The sequence below is a fragment of the Diabrotica undecimpunctata genome, chromosome 6, assembly GCF_040954645.1.
Source record: "Diabrotica undecimpunctata isolate CICGRU chromosome 6, icDiaUnde3, whole genome shotgun sequence".
NCBI classification, from domain to species: domain Eukaryota; kingdom Metazoa; phylum Arthropoda; class Insecta; order Coleoptera; family Chrysomelidae; genus Diabrotica; species Diabrotica undecimpunctata.
The window spans coordinates 82397867-82420881 of NC_092808.1; the positions used below are offsets into that span (position 1 = coordinate 82397867).

A 23015-nucleotide genomic window follows, 5' to 3' on the forward strand; every position below is an offset into this window, starting at 1 on the left:
CAGCAAAGAACACCGAGACAATACGACGTACTTCAGAACAGTTCAGTGTTCTTCAGGCAGAACATCTACCTAAAGACTTTAGAAAAGGCTGGGTTAATAATATCTTCAAGAAGGATGACAGCAAGAGGCGCCCGAACTATCATGAAATTGGGTCAACCCTCTCACCAGAATTGGGAGAATATATCGAAAAATCTTGAAAACTGAATTAAAAGCCAGTATGTAGATATTAAAGACGAAAGTGGTTTTAGAGCTGGGGAATCCTGCGTAGATAAGCGTTTGACAGCACACTACAGTCTCGTCTCCAGACTGCAATAAAAACACAAGACGCACATTCATAAAAAAACTTAAAGGGATTTATACAAAAATAATACAAGCTGTGGTAAAATCGGTACTTAATTCTATCGACAATGTCAGGAATCAAAACGATTAAGACAAGTATGGTGTATAGCTCCAATCGTATTCAAAATATACATAAATGAAGTTTTAAAAGAGTAGAAAAACAAATCTGTCTGATTGTCATTTCAGTCAGTTGCTATCATCAAGTCCTCGTAGACACTTTGTCTCAGGACCAGCAACTTCATGCTGGTAACTTTAAAATCCTAATATATAAGATTAAATCATGTAAACTAAATTGTAACCTATAATTTTTAACGGGTTTTTACACAGATATTTAGTGGCTCAAAACATTTACACCTAGACACTGATGATGGAATATGGATTCCGAAAACGTTTTGTCTTAATGCCCGATTGGGTTTTTTAATTATATACCTTTTATAAACGATTTAACAATTTTTTTTCCAATGAAAAGATCGCCAAGTACATATATGTGAAAATTTAAAGATAATGAAAAATGGAAAGTACCTACTCAGATAATATTCTTCTATATATAACATTTTTATTATATTCTGTATATAACTCTACTACTGGAGTTATTCCAAAGAACGTCTTAGAAAACATAAGAAAAGTTGAGTCTGAATGAATATGTCTATAAAAGCATGCAGAAAGCTGTACTACTCTCGACGTCCAGATGCATACAAAAATTTTTGGAATATACTTCAGCATACCACGTCACTTTAAGGATCAATAATACTGAAAGAGTACCATCAGAGGTGAATTCTTTTGATACCGTTAGTATCTGGTATGAGTAAATTCTCCCCTTCCCCTTAGGAGTGAACGTTGTATGCCTTAAATCTGGAAGGTCTTTATTTGTCTTAATGGTAAGTTCCATTCAACCTATTTTTTTTCCTTGTTATTCATCTATCTATCCATTCAAAATATAAACAGTTTAATTACTACACATTTAACTTAATTTTTTTTTAATTCTAATAAATTCTTCATGTCATATTTAATATATTTATAATAGATATGTATTTTACTTTGATTAAAGTTTAAACAGAAAAACTTGTCTTTTTTTAATAAACACGTTCTTATGCCGTGACATCATTTTTAATAGGTTCTTATTAAATTTTATGGGTAGGATTATTATTTTGGAAAATATTATTATATTTTAAACTATGAGCTGTATTTGATAACTTTACGACATTAGTAATAAAAAATTTGTTAGCTAAATAGCCGGAATAAAACCAAAAAAGTGGATAAATGTTTTATTACATTTTACTAAATCAGCAAACACAAAGTCAATCTGTACAAAATTAAAAATATACCGTTCTGATTTTTACAAGATTATTATCGAGATACTGTATACAAGCTGTTGGCAGTGACGAAGTATTTCAGAAAATTTGAACTAAAAGTAGGCGTAAATATTTTATGAAAAGTCTTAGGGTTTTTTTAATATCGCCAATTACTAAATTTTGCCAAATTTTAGGATTCTCTTCTTTATATACGTTGATCGACGTTAACAAAAAACTCACATTACATTATAAAACATTACATTTAATTTGCCAATACTTTTCCAAGAGGAAGGCTTAATGCTTTGGAAAACAGTTTACATACAATAGGCAAGCATAATTATATTTCTAACAATATAACATTAAAAACTTTTGTTTTAAACACCTCCACAAAATTTATTATCATTTATTATCACTAAAGCTGTTTCGGCACCTTTCTCAAGTGATCTATTTGCAAGCAATTTGATTAAACCCTGCCCAATCACTCCAATGCGTTCAAATATTCCAAACTATCCCTTTTCCCCCCTATAGCACTCTGATGATGGAACGATAAAGGCACACTATTAGCCAAATTATCTTTATGTGGGAATCCTGGGTAATAGGACTCAACATGGTTCCTTAAACGATTTAAAATTCAGGCTAGCGTGAGACGCTTTATTCCTGTTGTCCTCTAAGTGATCTATTTTTGGTATGCATTTACACTTTATAGTCTTCGATTGAATAACTTGAGGAGGAAAGAACTGTTTGCCTCAGGTTGGTCATTCAGAATTATATCTGTATTTTTTAATTTGTGAATTTGCACAGATTGTAATAAAAATAACTTAACGCCTTTATTTTAAATGTGATGGATTTGAAATTGGTCATCAAAAGAATGATTATGGTCTAGAAGGTGAAGTGGGTACGTAGAATCTGTTTTTCTTGTATACGTTTGTTAAAAGCTTGACCGATGGAGTTGCAGATTTTGTTTTAAAATTTTGTTTATTGTTTGTTCCTTGTACCCATTGTTGTACCTATTTGATTAATGATATTCAATTATCTCGATGTTGTTTTTTGATATATGAATTTCTATTAATCTGAGTAACATGCTATGGTAGGCTGCCTATATAAATGATATAGAATGGTATAATGAAGAGAATGGGAGAACTCATGTTTGTTTCTAAGTCTGATAATTGATAAAGCTGCCTTTTAGTTCCTCTATAGCATACCAGTACATCATCCACGTATCTTAACCAATATAAGAACTATTTGAATACGGGATGCTTTAAAATTAAACATTAAGAACAACAAGAGTCAAAAGAAAGAGCACTTAAACAATGGTATATACAAACTTAAGTGTGGTGACTGCCCAAAAACTTCATCGGTCAAACTGATAGAACTTAGACGCATAGCAAAAATAGATTATAGATAGAAGTAACGGTCGAATCTATCATTTATAATTGGAACTATATTAATGTTGATACCATTTAGTTTTACAAATAAATTCAAGCTTTCTTCTGTTCTGTACTTAACATTTTGTAAATTTTAGAAGTTTATAAAAGATTAATTGTTTGTTTTAAAATTTTATTCGGTGCTCTTATAGAGCATAAGGAATAAAAAATTATATTAAAAATGCAAGATGATTATTTCAAAGAAGTTATGCTGTAATGCTAGAAATGTAATTTGCTTAGTTTTTTCTTAAAAAAAAACTGTAATTGTTAAAGAAGGAACCTAATAATATACAATCTAAAAAAATATTTTATTTCCTAATTCTATGCTACAATATAATTTACAGTTATTTTATTTTACAATAAATTAGTTACCTACTATATACAAAAATATATCACAATCATATTAACAATCTAAACACAGAATTTTCATTTATTTATATAATGATAGACGAATAAATTGACTTGGACAAATAATTTATGAATCACATTTTAGTTCTCGTATTCACAGAATGCATAACAAAAAACAGTATGTAAAATCATTACGTTTTACTGAAATTAAACTCGAGTGTTTTCGATCTCCTTTTCCTTTTCCTTTTCCTTGTTCTTTCCTTTTAGAATCATTTGAATCTCTTCCAAAGATTTACCTTTAGTTTCGGGAACAATATAATAACTAAAAATGGCTGTAAATATACAGCTTATTGAAAATACATAAAATGGATACTCTAAACCAAAATTGTCTGCTAGTCGCTGATAGATCTGAAGAGACAATAGTGAAGCTATAACATATGTTGCGTCGACTAGAGTCATACCGTATCCTTTAACATTGGCAGGGAAGAGTTCTGGAGCAAGGACTATAGGAACTAGACCTAGTCCCAATTTAAAGACACAAGCGTACACCATAATACATACTATAGGGATCCAACTGACGGATGCTGTTTCATATCCAGAATTTTTTACAGTAAAGTAAACTGCTAGAATAAAAAGACATATACCAGTTAGCAAACTGGACGAAATTAATAGAGTTCTTCGGCCATATTTATCAACTGAAATCGAAGCTACTGTGGCAGCTAACAGTAATATGAAGGCAAATAATATTCCAGCGGTAGCTGGCTCTATGTATGTTGATCCAGCAGCATCCAAAATAATATGTAAATTCATTAAAAGTACACTAATACTACTAAAATGTTGGGCACCATTTAAAACAAACATAATTATAATGCCTTTTCTGTAACTGGGTACTATAAATAAATCCCAAATCTTATCTTTTTCTGTCTTTTGTCTTTCAATTGCTGCGTTAATTTCATTAAGCTCAGTTTCTACATCGGCACCAGCAGGTCTTAACCATTTCAAAGACTTTTTAGCTTCTTCATGTTTTCCTTTAAAGACTAAGAAATAAGGACTTTCTGGCATAAATGGAAAGATACCAAGTTCTAAACAAGCCAGAATTGCACCTATAGTGCAATGTGCATAATAAGGAATATATGGGGCTACAGCATAAATTAAAAATATACCGAGTAACATCATAAGATAGATAAGACTACTCAAAAATCCTCGAATTTTTTGTTCAGCTATTTCAGCTATATACATGGGAGTTGAGACATATGCTGTATTACTAGCTGTTCCTGCTAAGAACCTCGCAACATACAAGTACTCTACAGATGGAGCTAAAGCTGTAATAATCCACACTGTTAGTGTTAGTACTGCTGCTAATAAAATCGAATTTTTTCGTCCTATTTTGTCAACAAGATACATAGTTAATGGCAGACATGATAACGATCCTACCCATAAGAATGTTTCCAACATTTCACCTTCCCATTCCGTAATTGGCACAGGAGAGTCCGGACCAAGAAGAATGGGTAACACAGGAGCGGTCCATCCATATTGCATTCCATCACTGATTGCGTTCAAGGTGCCTAAAAATAAAATAATTTTTAGAAGTTTTTACTTAAATATCCTAAATATTATGAAAATTATCTAAGTATAAGTTGTTTAATATGCAAGACAATAAAGTAATTTTTAATATAACTGGTTAGTAATATCGTAAAATATTATGGTATGCATACTACATATTATTCATATTTTAAATCATTCGTATTAATCGTAAAGTATTTTAAAACCTATTATATAAATTACTTTAACGTTTTATGTATCTACAGCTGATACACAACACAAGCATAAATCACGATTCCTCAGGTTACATACTAAAATTTAAGAAGTATTTAGTCAACAAAAAAAAGAGTACCTATAAAACGTATTGACAACGTTCCTTTATTGTATAATATTGTAATTGGAGATGATACTAATAAATAACCAGATTTTATTTTATATATATTAATTTTACATGTTTTAAAGAAAAGTCAACAATATATTGCCCCACAAAAAGAGATTTTTTCGTAATCGACAGGCTTATTACTGGACTCTGCCATGAGAAATCATTCATTTCTTAGCCACTCGTGGCGTATTTAAATTGCTATAAATACAAAAGTAATCTATAATATGATCTAATAAGGCACGATCCCTTTAACTTATATAAAACGGTAAAAGAGTTTACATCTGCTTATAAGAGAACCACCTCCCAGACCATGCTAAAGACGGATGGCAAATTATTTGAATCAACCGAAGATAAACTAAAAGAATGGAAAACTATATCAAAATATTTTATCAAAATATACGAGAAGAACGAAGAAGACTGGAAAACAAAGACGAAAGTCCAGAAATTGTAAAAATCAAAATTAAAAATTTCATCAAACAACTCAAAACAAATAGGAGCCCAGATCCAGATGGGATATAATCAGAAACGATAAAATTAATCAACGAAAAAAACATCGAAATTTTTGTCATTTTATTAAATTGCGTTTATAAATACAAAAACAATACCCACAAGACTAGCTAGAATTAATAATCATCCCGCTACTGAAAAAACGAAACCTCCAATGCTGCAACGAGTTCCATTTGATAAGCCTTATGAACGTGCAGTAAGGGTTCTCTTAAAAGTCTTACATAACCGAATCTACAAACGTGCGAAACAATAATCGGCGACGATCAGTTTGGATTCAGAGCAGGCGTGGGAATGAGAGAAGTGCTGCTCAGTTTGCTATTTCTGGTCCAAAAGTGATATGACCGCTAGAAGATATATTTATATGCTTCATTAACTTTGAAAAGGCACTTGGTAGAGTAAGATATGACCTACTATTAGAACGTTTACATGAAGTCGGTTTAGATGAGAAGGGTATTAACTGCTCAAAAACTTGGACTGGTACCAAAACGCTAGAATTAAGGTCAAAGTTTCCATCTTCGCAGAGGTATAAATTAAAAGCATTTGTATTGTGTTTTACCACTCCTACTATTCAATCTTTATTTCGAGTTCCTATTTGAAGTGGCACTGGAGGAATCCAATGACGGACTCAAGGAAAACGATGTTGATTGCGGATTTTGACTTAGCTCTAACGACTCATTAACAGGACTAACTCGGTCTGAGTTTGAATTCGGTATTAAAATAAACATTAAGAGAATCAAAGCAATATCAATCTGAAAAAATTAAATATACCTCAACCTTGAACAATAGACGGGCAAATTTTCGAAAGTTCAACAAGTCCAAGTACCTGAAATGTTGGATCACTAGCAGCAGTCTAAATTCTGATCCAGAAATAATATCGAAAATAAAACGAGATAATACATAAATATAATGTGATCTCTAACACTTCCTTCCTAAGTATTAACCTTTCGTCAAACAGTTGTCTCCCATTCTATTTGACTTACATATATATATACGACTCCTTTTCTGTATTATTAATTATTGTCCAGTTAGGACTGAGTTATATCCTCAGTTATATCTAGAGATTTTTTTTAGATATTTAGTTTTTGCTTGATTTATTTTGAATCCCATTGGTTTTGATTTTGTTTTTAGGTTTAACAGCATTTTCTCTGTCTTCTGTTATTAACGCAACATCATCGAAAAATTTTAGAGAGTTTAAGTTTTCGCCATCTAGCGTTACTCATTTATTTACCCATTCTAGTATTTCGGTCATCTACTCTATTATTTCTTAAGGCTTTGAGGTTTTCCCAAATTTCGATAAAGCCAAATACCTTCTGTACTCTACCCTAGCTATCGTATAGAGGGTGTTATATTCTATTCGTTTGATTTTTCGAGTAGGGGTCTTATTACTTGTATGTATATCTATAGTGCTATAAGCTTTTCTAAATTCTACCTGTTCCCGAGGCAGATAACTATCCAGTTTGTTTTGTTAGTCAACATGTAATTATCTTAACAAATACCTTTTATAAGACTCATAGCAAGCTAATGGGCCTATAGTTTTTAATATTTTTATAACGTGCTGTCCTCTATACCTTATCATTTTTAATATCCAGGAACGTCAGGACATATGTACATTATACATACTATACAGTGTGTAAAGCCAAATGGAATAAATTCATTATTTAGGGTGCTGTACGTATTTATAAAAAATCCCGAAACACGTCAAATTTAAATTATAACTTGTCATTCTTTAATGTGAAAATGCAACCCCTACCTTCAACCCCCTTAAAATGACAGGTACAACCACCAATTTTTAAAATAGGAAGTATAGGCTTGTGATATATCGTTTGAAAGGTCTTTTCATTCTCCATTGAAAAATGTTGTCGCTTTCAAGTTTATTAAGATTAATTAAGATAAAATAAATTAAAATCATGTGGTTACCGAAATTCGCTACAATACAATCAAAAACTAAAATGTAATGCAAAACGTAATAAAATGTAGAACACGAAAAAGAACTATGAATGTTAATGAAGTAGATGTTTAAAATGTTCACCGCGAACGTCTTGGCAACATCCTAATCTCAAATAAAACTGTCTTCTAACATTATTTAACATAACAGGCGTGATCGACCTAATGGAAAGCGTTATTCGTTCTTTTAAGTCATTTAAATCAGAAGTTTTAGTTTTGTATACATGGCCCTTCACATATCCCCATAAAAAGAAATCTAATATTGTAAGATCAGGTGATCGCGCTGGCCATTCAATCGATCCTCGCCTCCCTATCCACCGATTGGGAAATATTGTATCGAGGTACTGCCGGACATTAAGTTGGTAATGTGGTGGTGCTCCATCCTGCTGAAACCATATCGTATTCGCTGGAACTTGAGGGTTTCCTGTATCAGGATATAAATTTGCCAACGTTGGAATGACATCATTTTGAAGTAGTGCCAAATAATTGTTGCCATTCAAGTTGCCCTTAATGAAAAAGGGACCAATGATATTGTTTCCTACAATCCCTGCCTAAACCTTTTCAGGGTATTGAGTGTGTTCTTCTCTCATCCAGTGAGGATTTTCCGTGGCCCAGTAGCGGCAATTTTGCCGATTAGCATGACCGTTAAGTGAAAAAGTACACTCATCAGAAAACATTACGTCTTCTAATTGGATAATATTGTTATCCAACATGTCCATCATTTGCTCACAAAAAAAGTCGCTATTGCGTCCGTTTCGAAGCCATTTTATCGTTGCTTCACAAAGACAGGAAAAGATTAATTTTCACGTTGAGAAAGCCTATGAATAACTGTTCTGATGAGCTTTATTAAAGCGAAATACGTATCAACAGATACATAGACTATTTTTGCGTGAAAGGAAATCTTGACTGTCTTTAATTTTATTTTTATTCGGATCTACTCTGTATGAGTACAAGAAACCAATTCGCTAACGATTTCTGCTTAGCTGAGGAGACATGTCGTGGAATGCAAATTTTAGATTCCCCATGTCTCTATTAACATCTTTATCAGCGTCTGTTATACCTTGCATTTATAGAAGGTTCAGATTAAGGCAGTTATCTGAATTGTGTTTCGAAACTATTTTACGGATTTAATTAAAACAATTTACTAATGCGTGTTAAAATAACGTTGCCACGGAAATTCTTTAAAGTTTTTTAATGGTTACCATCTAAAAACCACATTGCTATGGTTTTTGTTCACTTTCTGATTATCAAGATCTAAACGGGAAATAAGTTTTGAGTATATTTTAGCGAATTTCGCTAACGACATGATTTTAATTTATTTTATCTTAATTAATCTTAATAAACTTGAAAGCGACAACATTTTTGAATGGAGAATGAAAAGACCTTTTAAACGATATATCACAAGCCTATACTTCCTATTTTAAAAATTGGGGGTTGTACCTGTCATTCTAAGGGGGTTGAAGGTAGGGGTTGCATTTTTACGTTAAAGAATGTCAAGTTATAATTTAAATTTGATGTGTTTCGGGATTTTTTATAAATATGTACAGTAACCTAAATAATGAATTTATTCCATTTGGCTTTTACACACTGTATATTGCAATTATCGTATTCTATCGAGAGATGTCCGAAAAACAGATGCAACTGAGGTGATATCTCCATTCTCTACTAGAGCTTCTCTATCATCTTGACCAGGAGCTTTTTGACTTCCCATAGTATTCATTGCGTTTCTTATTTCTTCCTATGTTATATCTAGAAACCTATATATATAACATACAGGATGCTGTATGAAAAATAAGAATTGATATTGGCCACTGTTATGTAAATTATCATGTAAATTTTGTGATTTGTATACACCCTGTATAAAAAGTCTTTAATACAAAATAATATGTGGTTAAATGCTTAAATATATGAATTTTACAAATAAAAGGCAGACATACAGCCCAGTTTTTTTATTAAATATGGCATAAGTACTTTCGCTTTCTCAGAGTATCTTCAGGGGCATTTCATCAAAAATTATTGGCAATCTAGCATAAATGTTACAAAAATTTAAATATATTTACACAAAAACTAACTCTCGACAAAGGACAAACAGTTTAAAAATTGTTTCGATGCTACAGTCTGGGCGGAATCACAGAACAAAATCATTCAGTCTCCTGCGTTCCGCACAGTTTAATAAAATAAAATAAATAATAAAATAATAAATTGTTTGCTCGTGTGAGTCCATTTCAAAGTGGGTAATAGAGATAAACAGGTTTTACAAACGTAAAAACAAAACCAAGAGCTGAATATGAATCCGATCATAAATTGTTATGGGCTTGCTTCAAGATGAAGCTAAAAAGAACAATGCCGCACCAAAATCAAAACACGCTAGAGATTTCAAATCCGAAAACATTTAGAGATGCATTAAAGGCAACTAGTATGTTGAACATACAAGACAATACAGAAGAAATGTGGAGAGGTTTTAGAAATGTCATAGAAACCTCTGTAGAAAAAACTAGAACCGAAAAAAAGATCATCAAGAAAAAACACTGGATGACAGACACAACGCTGCAACTTCTCGAAGAGCGAAGGAGAATAAAATCTCTCATATATCAAAACGACAGCAACAAAAACAAATTAGCAAGGTTAAATAAATATATATATATATATATATATATATATATATATATATATATATATATATATATATATATATAACAAAGTCCCATATCTATCCAAGGAATATAAACCAATCAAACAAACAATAATGGATCAAAACCAACATAACATATAAATGACGAGAAAGGGATTGCGGAGGTATGGAGAAAATATTGTCAAAGTCTATATGCAGATGATTTTCAGAATGCAAATCATGACCAGTTTATTGCAGAAACAGAACCAAACATTCTAAAGTCAGAGGTGAAAAAAGCAATCAAAAAGTTAAAAAATAGAAAATCTCCTGGCACAGACCAGATCACCGCAAAAGATGTAAAAGAGGCTGGAGATGTTGAAGTAAAAACTGATTTGGGAAATCGGAGAGTGGCTCAACGACTGGACAACATCCACTTTCATCCCTATATTCAAAAAAGAGACTCTGCTAGATTGCAGCAACTACAGAACGGTAACCCTAATATCCCATGCAAGCAAGATTCTACTTCATGTAATACATGAAAGACTAAAAGTTTTTCTATTGCCTCAGATATCAGAAGAACAAGCAGGATTTGTCCCAGGAAAATGCACAAGAGAACCCATATTTAATGTCAGACAGCTAATCGAAAAAACTCGTGAATTCAATACTCCTATGCTTATGTGCTTTGTGGATTACACAAAGGCCTTCGATAAAGTCAAATGGCAGCAGCTATGGTCCATACTAGCGGAAATGGGAACACCCCACCACTGAATTCAACTAATCAAAAGTCTTTATGAAAATAATAAGTGCACAGTAAAAATAAACAACACCCATTCTGATCATTTCAGAACAGAGGCAGGTGTCAGGCAGGGATGCATAATCTCGCCAACTCTGTTTAATATCTACAGCGAACACATTATGCAAAAGGTACTAGACGGATGGGAGGGTGAAATATCAATGGGAGGTCAAAAAATCAGTAACTTGAGATATCTGATGACACTTTAATAATCGCGGCAAATCAAGAAGAAATGGAAGACATAATGAGATGCCTGGAAGAGAAAAGCAAAACATATGGACTAAAGCTAAATAGGAGTAAGACAAAGATTATGACAGTAGACAGATCTGGGAATAATCTTCAACACATTAAAGCAATTGGGGGCTTTGAAGTAGTAAATAGTTTCATATATCTGTGGTCCCTAATAACAAATGAAGGAGGGTGTGACAGAGAGATACGTAGAAGTTTGACTATTGCTAGAACAGCTATGATGAAACTGGTAACAATTTAAAAAAAATCTAGCATAACAATACACACAAAACTAAGGCTGGTAAGGACACTCATTTTTCCCATAGCCACATATGCATCCGAAACGTGGACTTCAAAGAAAGCGGATAAAAATAAACTAGACGCTTTTGAAATGTGGGTATACCGCCGCATGTTAAGAATATCCTGTATTGATCATCGCACTAACGTATCGATATTATAACAACTTAAAGTCAAAGATAGATTGCTTAAATAAATACAACAGAGATATTTGCAGTGTCATGGACACATTGCTAGAAGAACAGGTACGATGGAAAAATTGATAGTCGAGGGTAGAGTTGAAGGAAAGAGAGCGAAGGAAAGATCTCCAAGCCGTTTGGTACAAAATATTGATTAACCAAGGGTTACATGAAGCCTAACAACTAGGCCAGTACAAGGAAGGATGGAGGGAAATCGTGAAAAAACTGCAAAGGCCTGATGGTGTCACCACATCCCAAAAGGGATTGGGGCTAAGGAAGAGGAGTAGAAATAAATAACAGACGTACTCACAATCTATTTATTAAGTAAGTGACGACCGGTTTTGACAATTACAGTTTTCTGGTTATCATCAGGTGACTGGTAATTTTTAATCTGTTTGTTCTGTGTTTAATGTTAGTTGTGTGAGTGTATTTAAATGTTTATAACATTTATTGATGTGCTGGATAGCCAACAATTTTTGACATATGCCTCTGAAGATACTCTGAGAGCGAAAGTACTTGGCCAAGATTTAATATGTAAACAAATATTTAATATATATATATATATATATATATATATATATATATATATATATATATATATATATATATATATATGTATATATGCTAGATATCTGCCTTTTATTTGTAAAAGGTGTTTTTGTTAAAAAAATACACAATTGAAAATACGAATATTTTAACGTACATTACCTATTAAGACACGGGCGATACGGCCGTGATACACGAATATTCTCAAAACGTCGTAAACATACGAAAATTAATTTTTTTAGTAGAAGAGAGGGTATGAAATGAGAATTTGCTCAAACAACAATAATAGATACGACATAATAAACGTCATTATTAGTATTGATAACAATTTAATCTATTGTATGTATCTTCCGTTGTTCTAAGTCAAAAAGTTCTTTGTCATATTATATGAAAGTATTGTTACGATAAATTCTGACCCAAAACCGTAAATATATTTATTACTAATATTTTCATTCATTTACGTATTTTTTAGGTAATGCCTACCTGACACACGATGGGTCCCCCTTTGTAATAAAAACAACAATTCGAACCTTCTGGAGACAAGCCGATTTAACCATACCGGTTCTGAGAACAATTCGCCGCTCTGTCTAGAAGGCCTTTCAGCAAAACAGCGGTCTATGTTCGATGTGTTTCGAGAAACAACTGTTTTCATTCTCGAATAACAGGACTTTATATTTATAGAGGAATTTTGGTTATGGTGGGACAGTTAATAAAGAAGATTCGCGCTCGCGATATTGTTGTTACGCTCGCCTACTAATAAATTATTGTATATGTAGTGATAAATAAATAAATATCAGTTATTGTGCTTTTTAATGAATTAAGATAAGAACAAGACATTATAAATTAAAGACTTAACAATTAATAAATTCACAACAAATGGTGCCAGAAGTGAGATCGAACGTAAATTAGACTTATAATAATAATACAAGTGAATATAAAATAAATTGTGAAAATGACGACGATTTATAAGCTGACAGTGACTAATTTAAGAAGACATCTAGAAGACAGAGAATTAGCTTCTACCGGAAAAAAGGCTGAATTAGTCCAACGACTAAAGAACGCTTTGCTAAAAGAAGGACTAGATCCAGAGACTTATATATTTGAAGACAAACATGATGCTGTCCTCTCGTCGATGTCGAAAGTTTCTGGTGATGTAGCCAAAATTTCTGGTGACATCACATCATTAGAGAACAAAGTTTCTGACGATATTTCGAAAGTTTCTTCTGATGTAGCCAAAGTTTCTGGTGATGTAGCCAAAGTTTCCGGCGACATCGCTTCGTTGGAAGACAAAGTTTCTAACGAGATTTCTTCGCTGGAAAGCAAAGTCTCTGCTAACATCTCTTCGGAAATCTCTAAAGTCACTTCTGAGATGTCTGCCCTGGACGATAGAATATCTTCATTAAAAAACCAAGTTGCTGCCGATATGTTAGCCTTCGAAGAAAAGATATGGAAAGAGATGGAAAAGAAGATGGAGGAAACAGGGACAGCAGAGAGAGGTAACAATCCGATTACAGTGGAGATAAAAGAAGACGAGACGAAATTTAAGTTGGAGACACGGCCGAAATTTGAAGGAAGTGGAGGTTCTATTCATGTTAAAGTCCCAACTTTCGACGGAAAATCATCATGGAACAACTACATGAAACAGTTCGAATCAGCCGCAAGAGCGAATGGATGGTCTGAAAAAGAAAAGGCTGTAAACCTGACTATCGCCCTTCGAGGAGATGCCTTAGATGTGCTTCAGACCATAGCCGTAGAGGAGACCGATGATTTCGAACAACTGAAGAAAAGGTTAAATATGCGATATGGCCACGAACATTTGGAGCATGTATATCAGTCACAGCTTAAAAATCGTAGACAGAAGAAAGATGAGGCTCTTCAAGAATATGAGGTAGATATTGCCAGATTAGTACGATATGCTTATCCAACAGCTCCCGAAGACATGATGGAAAAATTGGCCGTTCAAACGTTTATTGATGGTCTTCGTGATCATGAAATGCAGAGAACACTGCGATTAGCTCGTCACAAGACGCTGGTTGATGTCCTATCCGCCGCCCTCGAATACGAGTCAGCTACGCAGGCCTCTGGCGGGTACAGTAAAGTTAGGACTGTAAAAGAGGAAGGAGATGAAGATAAACTTGACCAGCTCGTTAATATGATGAAAAGCATGACATACAAGAAAACGAAGACCATCAGATGCTGGAATTGTGGCGAAATAGGACACGTACGAAGCTCCTGTAAGCACCCTAGGTACGACGCAAATCAAGAAACTCACCATCAGGAAAACTAGAACGGGTCAGCCTTAGGGGGGCAGCTTCGACCCAGAACTTTTCCAAAGACCCTCTCATACTAATAGCTTCTTTGAAATGTCGTGAAGATAGTGTATATGTAGATGGAGACATAAATGGTAAAAAGCATACGTTGTTGGTGGATACCGGAGCGACCAGAACCATTATACGCCCGACAGTTATAAACAGCCGAAAGAAACTGTTACCAACGAGGTTACGACTTCGGACCGCTACAGGTGAAAATGCCAACATTCATGGAGAAATCCAGGTACAATTGGGAATTGGGGCAGAAAAGTTTGTCCATACTGTTATAGTTGCTGACATCGAAGAGGATGTTATATTAGGAATGGACGTAATGAATATGCATGAATTCTAATTGGATTTTAAGAATAAGGTAATCAAAGTTGGCAACGAGGAGGTATTTCTCCATCCACATAATGACAACACTGTGCAAGCAGCCATTACAGAAGATACAGTCGTGCCTGCGAGAAGCGAAACGATCATAGTAGCGCGACTACAGGGAATTGTAGACGAAGGGAGACCTGTTATGATGGAGCCTTGGAACCACGACGATGAGGTTGGCCGTGGAATCATAATTGGAAAGGAATTGGTGACTTCGGCTAAAGAAATTCCTGTGAGACTTATCAATGTCAACGACTACCCAGTGACCATAAAGAAAGAGACAAAAGTAGGAACTTGTGTACCTGTGACATCCATAATTCGTCAGGCGACAACATCTGATAATTCCAACGACAAATTCGACCAAATGGTTGCAGTTGCAGGACAGTCTCTAAATCAGATGGAGAAAAGGAAATTAAGGGAATTTCTTCGGCAGTATCGTGATATTTTCGTACCGAAAAGAGGAAAGACGGGAAGAACTACCGTTGTTAAGCATAAAATTGATACTGGTAATGCTAAGCCAATTCGTCAAACAGCTCGACGATTACCACAGGCGAAGAGAGAGGAAGCTGAAACGATTGTTCAGGAAATGAAGAAAGACGGGGTGATAGAACCTTCTACGAGTCCATGGGTCTCTCCGGTGGTCCTGGTTAAGAAGAAAGACGGAACGACGAGGTTCTGTGTGGATTACCGTTTGCTGAACAACGTTACCAAGAAAGATAGTTATCCTCTGCCTCGGATCGATGACACATTGGACACATTGGCTGGAAGTAAATTGTTTTCTACTTTAGATTTGAAGTCTGGATACTGGCAGGTAGAAATGGACCCAGTCGATAAAGAAAAGACAGCCTTCACCACAGGATCTGGATTGTGGCAATTCAACGTTATGCCATTTGGACTTTGTAATGCTCCTGCGACATTTGAGAGGCTTATGGAAAATGTGTTGAGAGGGTTATCTTGGAAAACATGCCTGGTTTATTTAGATGACATAATCGTCTTGGGGGAGACATTCGAAGATCATTTGAGGAATTCAGAAAACGTTTTTAATCGACTTAAAGCTGCCCAATTGATGCTAAACCCCAAGAAGTGCCAGCTATTTCAAGGTAAAGTCAATTATCTGGGTCATATAGTCAGTAAAGAAGGAGTGGCCGTGGATAAGGGAAAAATCGATTCCATTAAGGAATGGCCAAAACCAACTGACAAACATCAAGTGAGAAGTTTTCTTGGACTATGTACTTACTACCGGAGGTTTATTAAGAAGTTTGCAGATATCGCTAAGCCATTAACGCGACTTACAGAGGAAGCAAGAGAATACCGCTGGGATATAGACTGCCAAAATGCCTTTGAAACGTTGAAAAAGCATTTAATAACATCACCAATTTTGGGGTATCCACTGCCAGAAGGAGAGTTCATCTTAGATACGGATGCAAGTAACGTGGGAATTGGAGGAGTGCTGTCTCAGATTCAAGGAGGACAGGAACGAGTCCTCGGATATTTTAGTAAAGTCCTTTCAAAACCTGAGCGGAATTATTGCGTCACGAGAAGAGAACTTCTAGCAGTAGTTAAATCAGTAGAGCACTTCTACCAATACCTCTATGGCAGAAAGTTTCTAATCCGAACCGACCATGCCGCCCTTAAGTGGTTGATGCAGTTTAAGAATCCAGAGGGTCAGATAGCCAGGTGGATCGAACGACTCCAAGAATACGATTTTAAGATTGAGCACCGGGCCGGAGTTAGCCACAGAAACGCTGATTCTCTTTTCAGAAGGCCATGCCCAGCAGAGTGTTCCCACTGCAACAAAACGGAATCCAAGGAAGCAGCAGTGCTAAGAACGACGATTGTCAACGACGACTGGACGCCTACTAAGATAAGGGAAGAACAAGAGAGAGATCCAGTTATACAGAAAATCCGAAAATGGAAAGAGGAAAACCGTCGACCACCTTGGCAGGAAATATCAAACCTATGCTCAGTAGTTAAGACGTATTGGGCCCAGTGGGACTCATTTATCATCGAAGATGGCTTGCTCAAACGAGTCCTGGAAAATGATGACGGTTCAGAGAAGAGAAGACAGTTGGTGATCCCAAAGAGCAGAATAGCCGAAGTACTTCGTCAGTTACACGACAGTCCATCGGGAGGGTATTTTGGTGTAAGGAAAACCCTTCAGCGAATTCGGGAACGGTTTTATTGGATGAACAGTTCCGACGATGTAAAAGACTGGTGTAAGAAATGTACTATTTGTGCCACGAGTAACGGGCCTTACCGAAAAAGGAGAGCTCCTATGAGACAATATAATGTTGGAAGCCCGTTTGAAAGAATAGCTTTGGACATCGCTGGGCCATTTCCAGAAAGTGAAAAGGGAGGCAAGTACATGCTGGTAGTAATGGATTACTTCACTAAGTGGGTCGAGATTTACGCACTTCCAGACCAGAAGGCCGCCACCGTTGCAGATAAGTTGATCCAAGAATATATCAGCCGATTTGGAGTGCCTTTGGAGATCCATAGTGACCAAGGCAGGAACTTCGAAAGCGATCTATTCCAAGGAATATGTGATAGACTAGGCATGAAGAAAACAAGAACTACCGCGTATCATCCGCAATCGGATGGTATGGTAGAACGAATGAATAGGACAGTTGGCAAGTATTTGACAAAGATGGTGTCCGATCATCAGCGAGACTGGGACCAATACCTTCCGTTCTTCACAATGGCCTACAGATCTGCTGTTAACGAATCAACAGGCCAGACACCAGCCAAAGTCCTATTCGGACGCGAAATGCGACTACCTTGTGATCTAGAGTTTGGGTGTCGACCTGGAGAAGATGTAGCAGGTGAAGATTATGTGATCGAATTACGAAGAAGAATGGACGATGTACATGAGTTGGTCCGTTCCCACCTTCAGATCGCTAGCGACCGAATGAAGAAACGGTACGATACACAAGCCGAAAAGGGTTGCTTTAAGAAGAACGACAAAGTCTGGCTGTATAATCCCAAGAAGCGGAAAGGTTGTTCTCCCAAATTGCAGTAGTTTTGGGAAGGTCCATACCTCATCATGGAGAAGATCAACGATGTCATCTACCGAATAAACAAGATTCCGAGGGGAAAGCCGATGATAGTACACCATAACCGGCTGGCGTCTTTCGAAGGTGACCACGAAGTAGATGAAGAAGTGGAAGTAAACCAAGTCCAAGACGTGTCTGACCTCACGTTTGAGGAATTCATGGGTGCCTATGGAGGTACCGGTAAAGCAAGACATGGTGTTACCACTGAAGAAAAGCAAGATCTACTCGCGCTCCCCGATGACTACTCGCTGGCCCTTACCATCCCGGCCAGTATCAAAGACGCACCAGGGTTGGCATCCGTCTTTCGAAGGAAGTTTGGTCGAGTTGCAGAACTGCAATGCCAGGTGCCAGCTCCCGGTAAAACCTTGAAACTCCAAGATGCATCACGTTACCTTTTCTACCTGGTAACAAAAGACACTGCCCGTGACCAACCTACCTACCGAGATGTATGGGAAGCCTTACTTCAATTGAGAGAGCACGTACTAGAGTCCGACGTGCAAAAGTTAGCCATGCCAAAGTTGGAGTGCCGCCAATTAGATTGGAGGGTTATCCGAAATATGGTGGAAGAGATCTTTAAAGACACCGAAGTCCAGGTGTTATTCTGTTGCAATCCGCATAGTTACTGGTGCGGAGAGAAAACCGTCCCTTGTCATTTTTATACAACTGGAAGTTGTAAAAGAGGGTCCAGTTGCCGATACCAGCATACCGTTCCGGTTCCAGTCCTGACAAGGTTCCAGGAGGAACAATCTTTTAAGAGGGGGGCAATGTTACGATAAATTCTGACCCAAAACCGTAAATATATTTATTACTAATATTTTCATTCATTCACGTATTTTTTAGGTAATGCCTACCTGACACACGATGGGTCCCCCTTTGTAATAAAAACAACAATTCGAACCTTCTGGAGACAAGCCGATTTAACCATACCGGTTCTGAGAACAATTCGCCGCTCTGTCTAGAAGGCCTTTCAGCAAAACAGCGGTCTATGTTCGATGTGTTTCGAGAAACAACTGTTTTCATTCTCGAATAACAGGACTTTATATTTATAGAGGAATTTTGGTTATGGTGGGACAGTTAATAAAGAAGATTCGCGCTCGCGATATTGTTGTTACGCTCGCCTACTAATAAATTATTGTATATGTAGTGATAAATAAATAAATATCAGTTATTGTGCTTTTTAATGAATTAAGATAAGAACAAGACATTATAAATTAAAGACTTAACAATTAATAAATTCACAACAGTATGTTTGTGCCATTCTATTGGTAAAAATGGGAGAAAGGTGTATTGCTCAAATCTTCTATATCTGAATAAGAAAGCAGTGTATTTAATTTTAAGCGAAGCCCATATAAGTTCAATTAGATTAAGATTCTGATGATAATGTAATAACCTCAAACTATTGTAACTATGTATAAGTCTGGTCTGAAGCCATTTAATATAGTTGATAAAGTTAACGTCATCATAAATATTACTTGACTTCGTTTTAGATTTAAAAGTAAATGAAACATTATTTGTTATTTTCCTTTCCCACTCAGCTTAATTATAACTGATGACCCTTCGATTCTGGTTTTTGTAACCCTCCGTTACAGCAATCATATCAAGGTTTATGAGAAGAATGATAATATGTCTCGTCCATATAGATATTTGGTCGTCCGTCCGCAGGTTGCTTGGCTATTTGCCTTAAAAAATTGTCCCTAACTCTCGAATCGATCCCTTGGATCTACCAAAATAATCATGAAAGCGTCTACAATAGTGAAAGCTACATCCTCAACAGGGCCAGTCATGATGTTTTGTGCAGTTTTCAATTTTTGTTCTCGTGTGTCTCTGTGTGTGTGTGAATCATGGGTGTGAATAGTAAACAAGGCAACATCTGTTATAATTTGTAATGCTTTGGTCACTAAACCTTACATATCTCTAACAATGCAAATTTTTTTACTCATTGTTGTTAATGTGAGATAGATTGTAAGAGTTCTTAGATGTTAATATAAAAAATTTTCGAATATTATTTCGCCCCAGAAGTAATTTTAAATTACTTTTTATTTTACGCCATCGATAACCCATAGTACTTTACGCAAACTTTTTTTTAGAACCAATAAGCTTAAAGTCTTCTTTAAGTTATTAAGCAAACTGTCTAAGAGTAGGTGCCGTTTTTATACCAGATTTTAACCCAGATACTCCTACTGTCCGTTAAAACATACGCTTTACAAGTTCCTGTATTATTCGACTTTTACTATTATTTACTAGATGTCACAACGTAGCCTGCTTTTTAAATATGCATCAGTAGTGGTTTGCATTTATCTGCAGTCGACGTTTAGCTAAGTAGGGTGTCGAAAATTTGCAATAAATATTAGCGCACGTGGTATATACAAAATGGATAAAAGGAAGTAAGTATTTTGAGGATACTATGGCATTATTTTTTCAGAAAGATTTAACATTTACTTTCGTTTTGGATTATATTTTACTATAGTTATTACTGTTATCAATATTTATTCTTTTTTCTGGGAAAAATAATGCTCAAAAACGACTGTATGTTATAACATACGGTAGGATAACATGCTACTCAGTCATAACATTTTGTAACTTTTTAGTTATTGGACGAAACCATTGACTCTCAATGAGTTAATAGATGAGGTTGAACACCTAGATGATCCATCTTCATTACTTGATGGTATAATTGTCTTCCCTTCATCCGAAAAATATGATACCGACGAAGATTCCGGGGATGAAAACCACATTGACATAAATAACCTTCCAGGTAGTCAATTAGAAGTACAAGCTGAAGTTGTTTTTGATAGTGCACCGTTGGAGGATGAAGGGCAGAATGAAATTATTATTTCGGGTCCAGAAGATACTACAATTGAAGATTATGATAATGAAGATAACCTCCCGTTGTCTGTGGGTGTGTGTGTCTCGCTTTGGTGTAAGTGCTCCACAACCTAAACCGAAGGAAAAATGAGAGTATTCCTGGAAAAACAAAATATTGATCCCAATTTTTCCGACTGGAAGCCAGTAAGTGCACCAAAAAATATTCTCACGCGTTTACAGTTATTTTCCCTTTTCATTGATGATGAAGTTGTGGACCTAATTACACATTTTAGTAATCTATATGCATCTCAACACAATAGCTCTGGAGAAATCAATCAAAATGAAATTAGGTGTTTTGTTGAGATATTACTTCTAAGTGGATATTTCTCATTTCCTCGAAGGTCTATGCAAAATATACATGATTCTGATAATATCGAATTTCAAAAAGGCGATAAATTTGCTAAAATGCGTCCGCTATTTGACATAATCAATAAAAATTTTCATATGTTTTGTCCATTTGAAGAAGATCACAGTGTTGATGAAGCGATGGTCCCTTACTATGGGCAGCATAGATCAAAACAGTTTATCTGAGGAAAACCCATTAGATGGGGCTATAAACTATGGGTCGGTACCACAAAACAGAGATATGTCTAGTGGTTTGAACCTTATCAAGGTGCCACAACTCCACTTTATGATACATACAAGGAATTAGGATTAGGAGCCAGTGTCGTATTGTCATTTGCCGATAAATTGCAATCTGATAATCCAGGTACGCCGTTTCACTTTTGATTATTTTTTTACCTCACTTCCATTACTACGTGAGCTAACAGCAATAAATTTAAAATGCACTGGAACAATTCGAGAAAATCGAGCTCCGGGTTGTCCTCTAAAAAATTTCAAGCGTTTCAAAAAAGATCAGAGGGGTGTATTTGAATACTTACTCGTAGAAGACGAAAATATTATAGTATGTAAATGGAACGACATTATTGCATCAAATGCTACTGCCAACCCTACAGGTGAAAAGATATTCGCAGAAAGAAAAGAAAAGTATACTCATCCCACAGCCATTTATGATAAAAAAATATAATGAAAATATAGGAGGAGTATACCGTGCAGACCAAAACATGAGCTTATAGAGAATAGGTATTAGAAGCAAGAAATGGTACTTTAGTTTATTTTCGCATTGTCTTGATATGGCAGAGCACAATGCCTGGCAATTGCATAAAAGTAATGGTGGGAAAATGGATCACCTAGCATTCAGAAGATGCATAGCGTCAGGATTACTGGAAATGTATAAGAAAACAACTAAACGCGGACCGTCAAAAAAAGTCAACTTACACATTTTGAGTCAAGGTACGATAGATTAGACCATATCGTCATTTATCAAGAAAAACAAACAAGGTGTTGTGTATGTCATAAGCAGGCAGCGTTCATATGTAACAAGTGCGATGTTGCACTTCACCCTAAATCATGTTTTTTAGTTACCATAATAAAGAATAACTTTAATTTTTATACTTAGTTTCATCTATTGTATAATGAAATCATTGATCCTTAAGTAGCTTGAATTCCTACTGTTGGTTATAACATACGCCTGATAACTCAAAAACGGCCAACCTAAATGAAAAATTTTATTTGTAAAATTCGTATATAATTGAAGTAGAAAGCCATTTATAGCAGAATTTAATAAAAATTTTGAGATAAAAAGTTTTAGGAGTATCTGGGTTAATAAATCTTCCAAATATTTTCGTATCGATATCATCTGAATTAGTTTTTACTGTGTGTTGCATTTGTTAAGTATTGTATAGAGGAGCGGAAGTTCTCCTTCTTAAATATTATTTTTTTGCTAGACAATATGCTTATATACATATTTTATAACATTAATTAATATAAAGCAATATTGTAAAATTAATCTTGACAATTTTGAATTTCTATGGGTGCATTTTTGTTAACTATTTTGAAATTGTGCGTCTGTTATTTTTATTAGAATGACAGAAGTTGTCGTTCTTTTTTGCCATAAATATTAGTTTTCTCATGCGCA

General features: G+C 35.2%; 1 protein-coding gene across 2 annotated transcripts in view; it reads right to left on the minus strand.

Moving 5' to 3' along the window:
• Positions 1-1591: 1591 nt before the first annotated feature.
• LOC140443513 (facilitated trehalose transporter Tret1-like) overlaps positions 1592-23015 on the minus strand; it is a 40765-nt gene continuing 19341 nt past the window's right edge. For both annotated transcript variants that reach the window (XM_072534824.1, XM_072534825.1), the window contains exon 3: positions 1592-4968. In XM_072534824.1, the coding sequence (XP_072390925.1) occupies positions 3611-4968 (1358 nt within the window). In that variant the 3' untranslated portion in view covers positions 1592-3610. The remainder of the gene's footprint in view (positions 4969-23015) is intronic.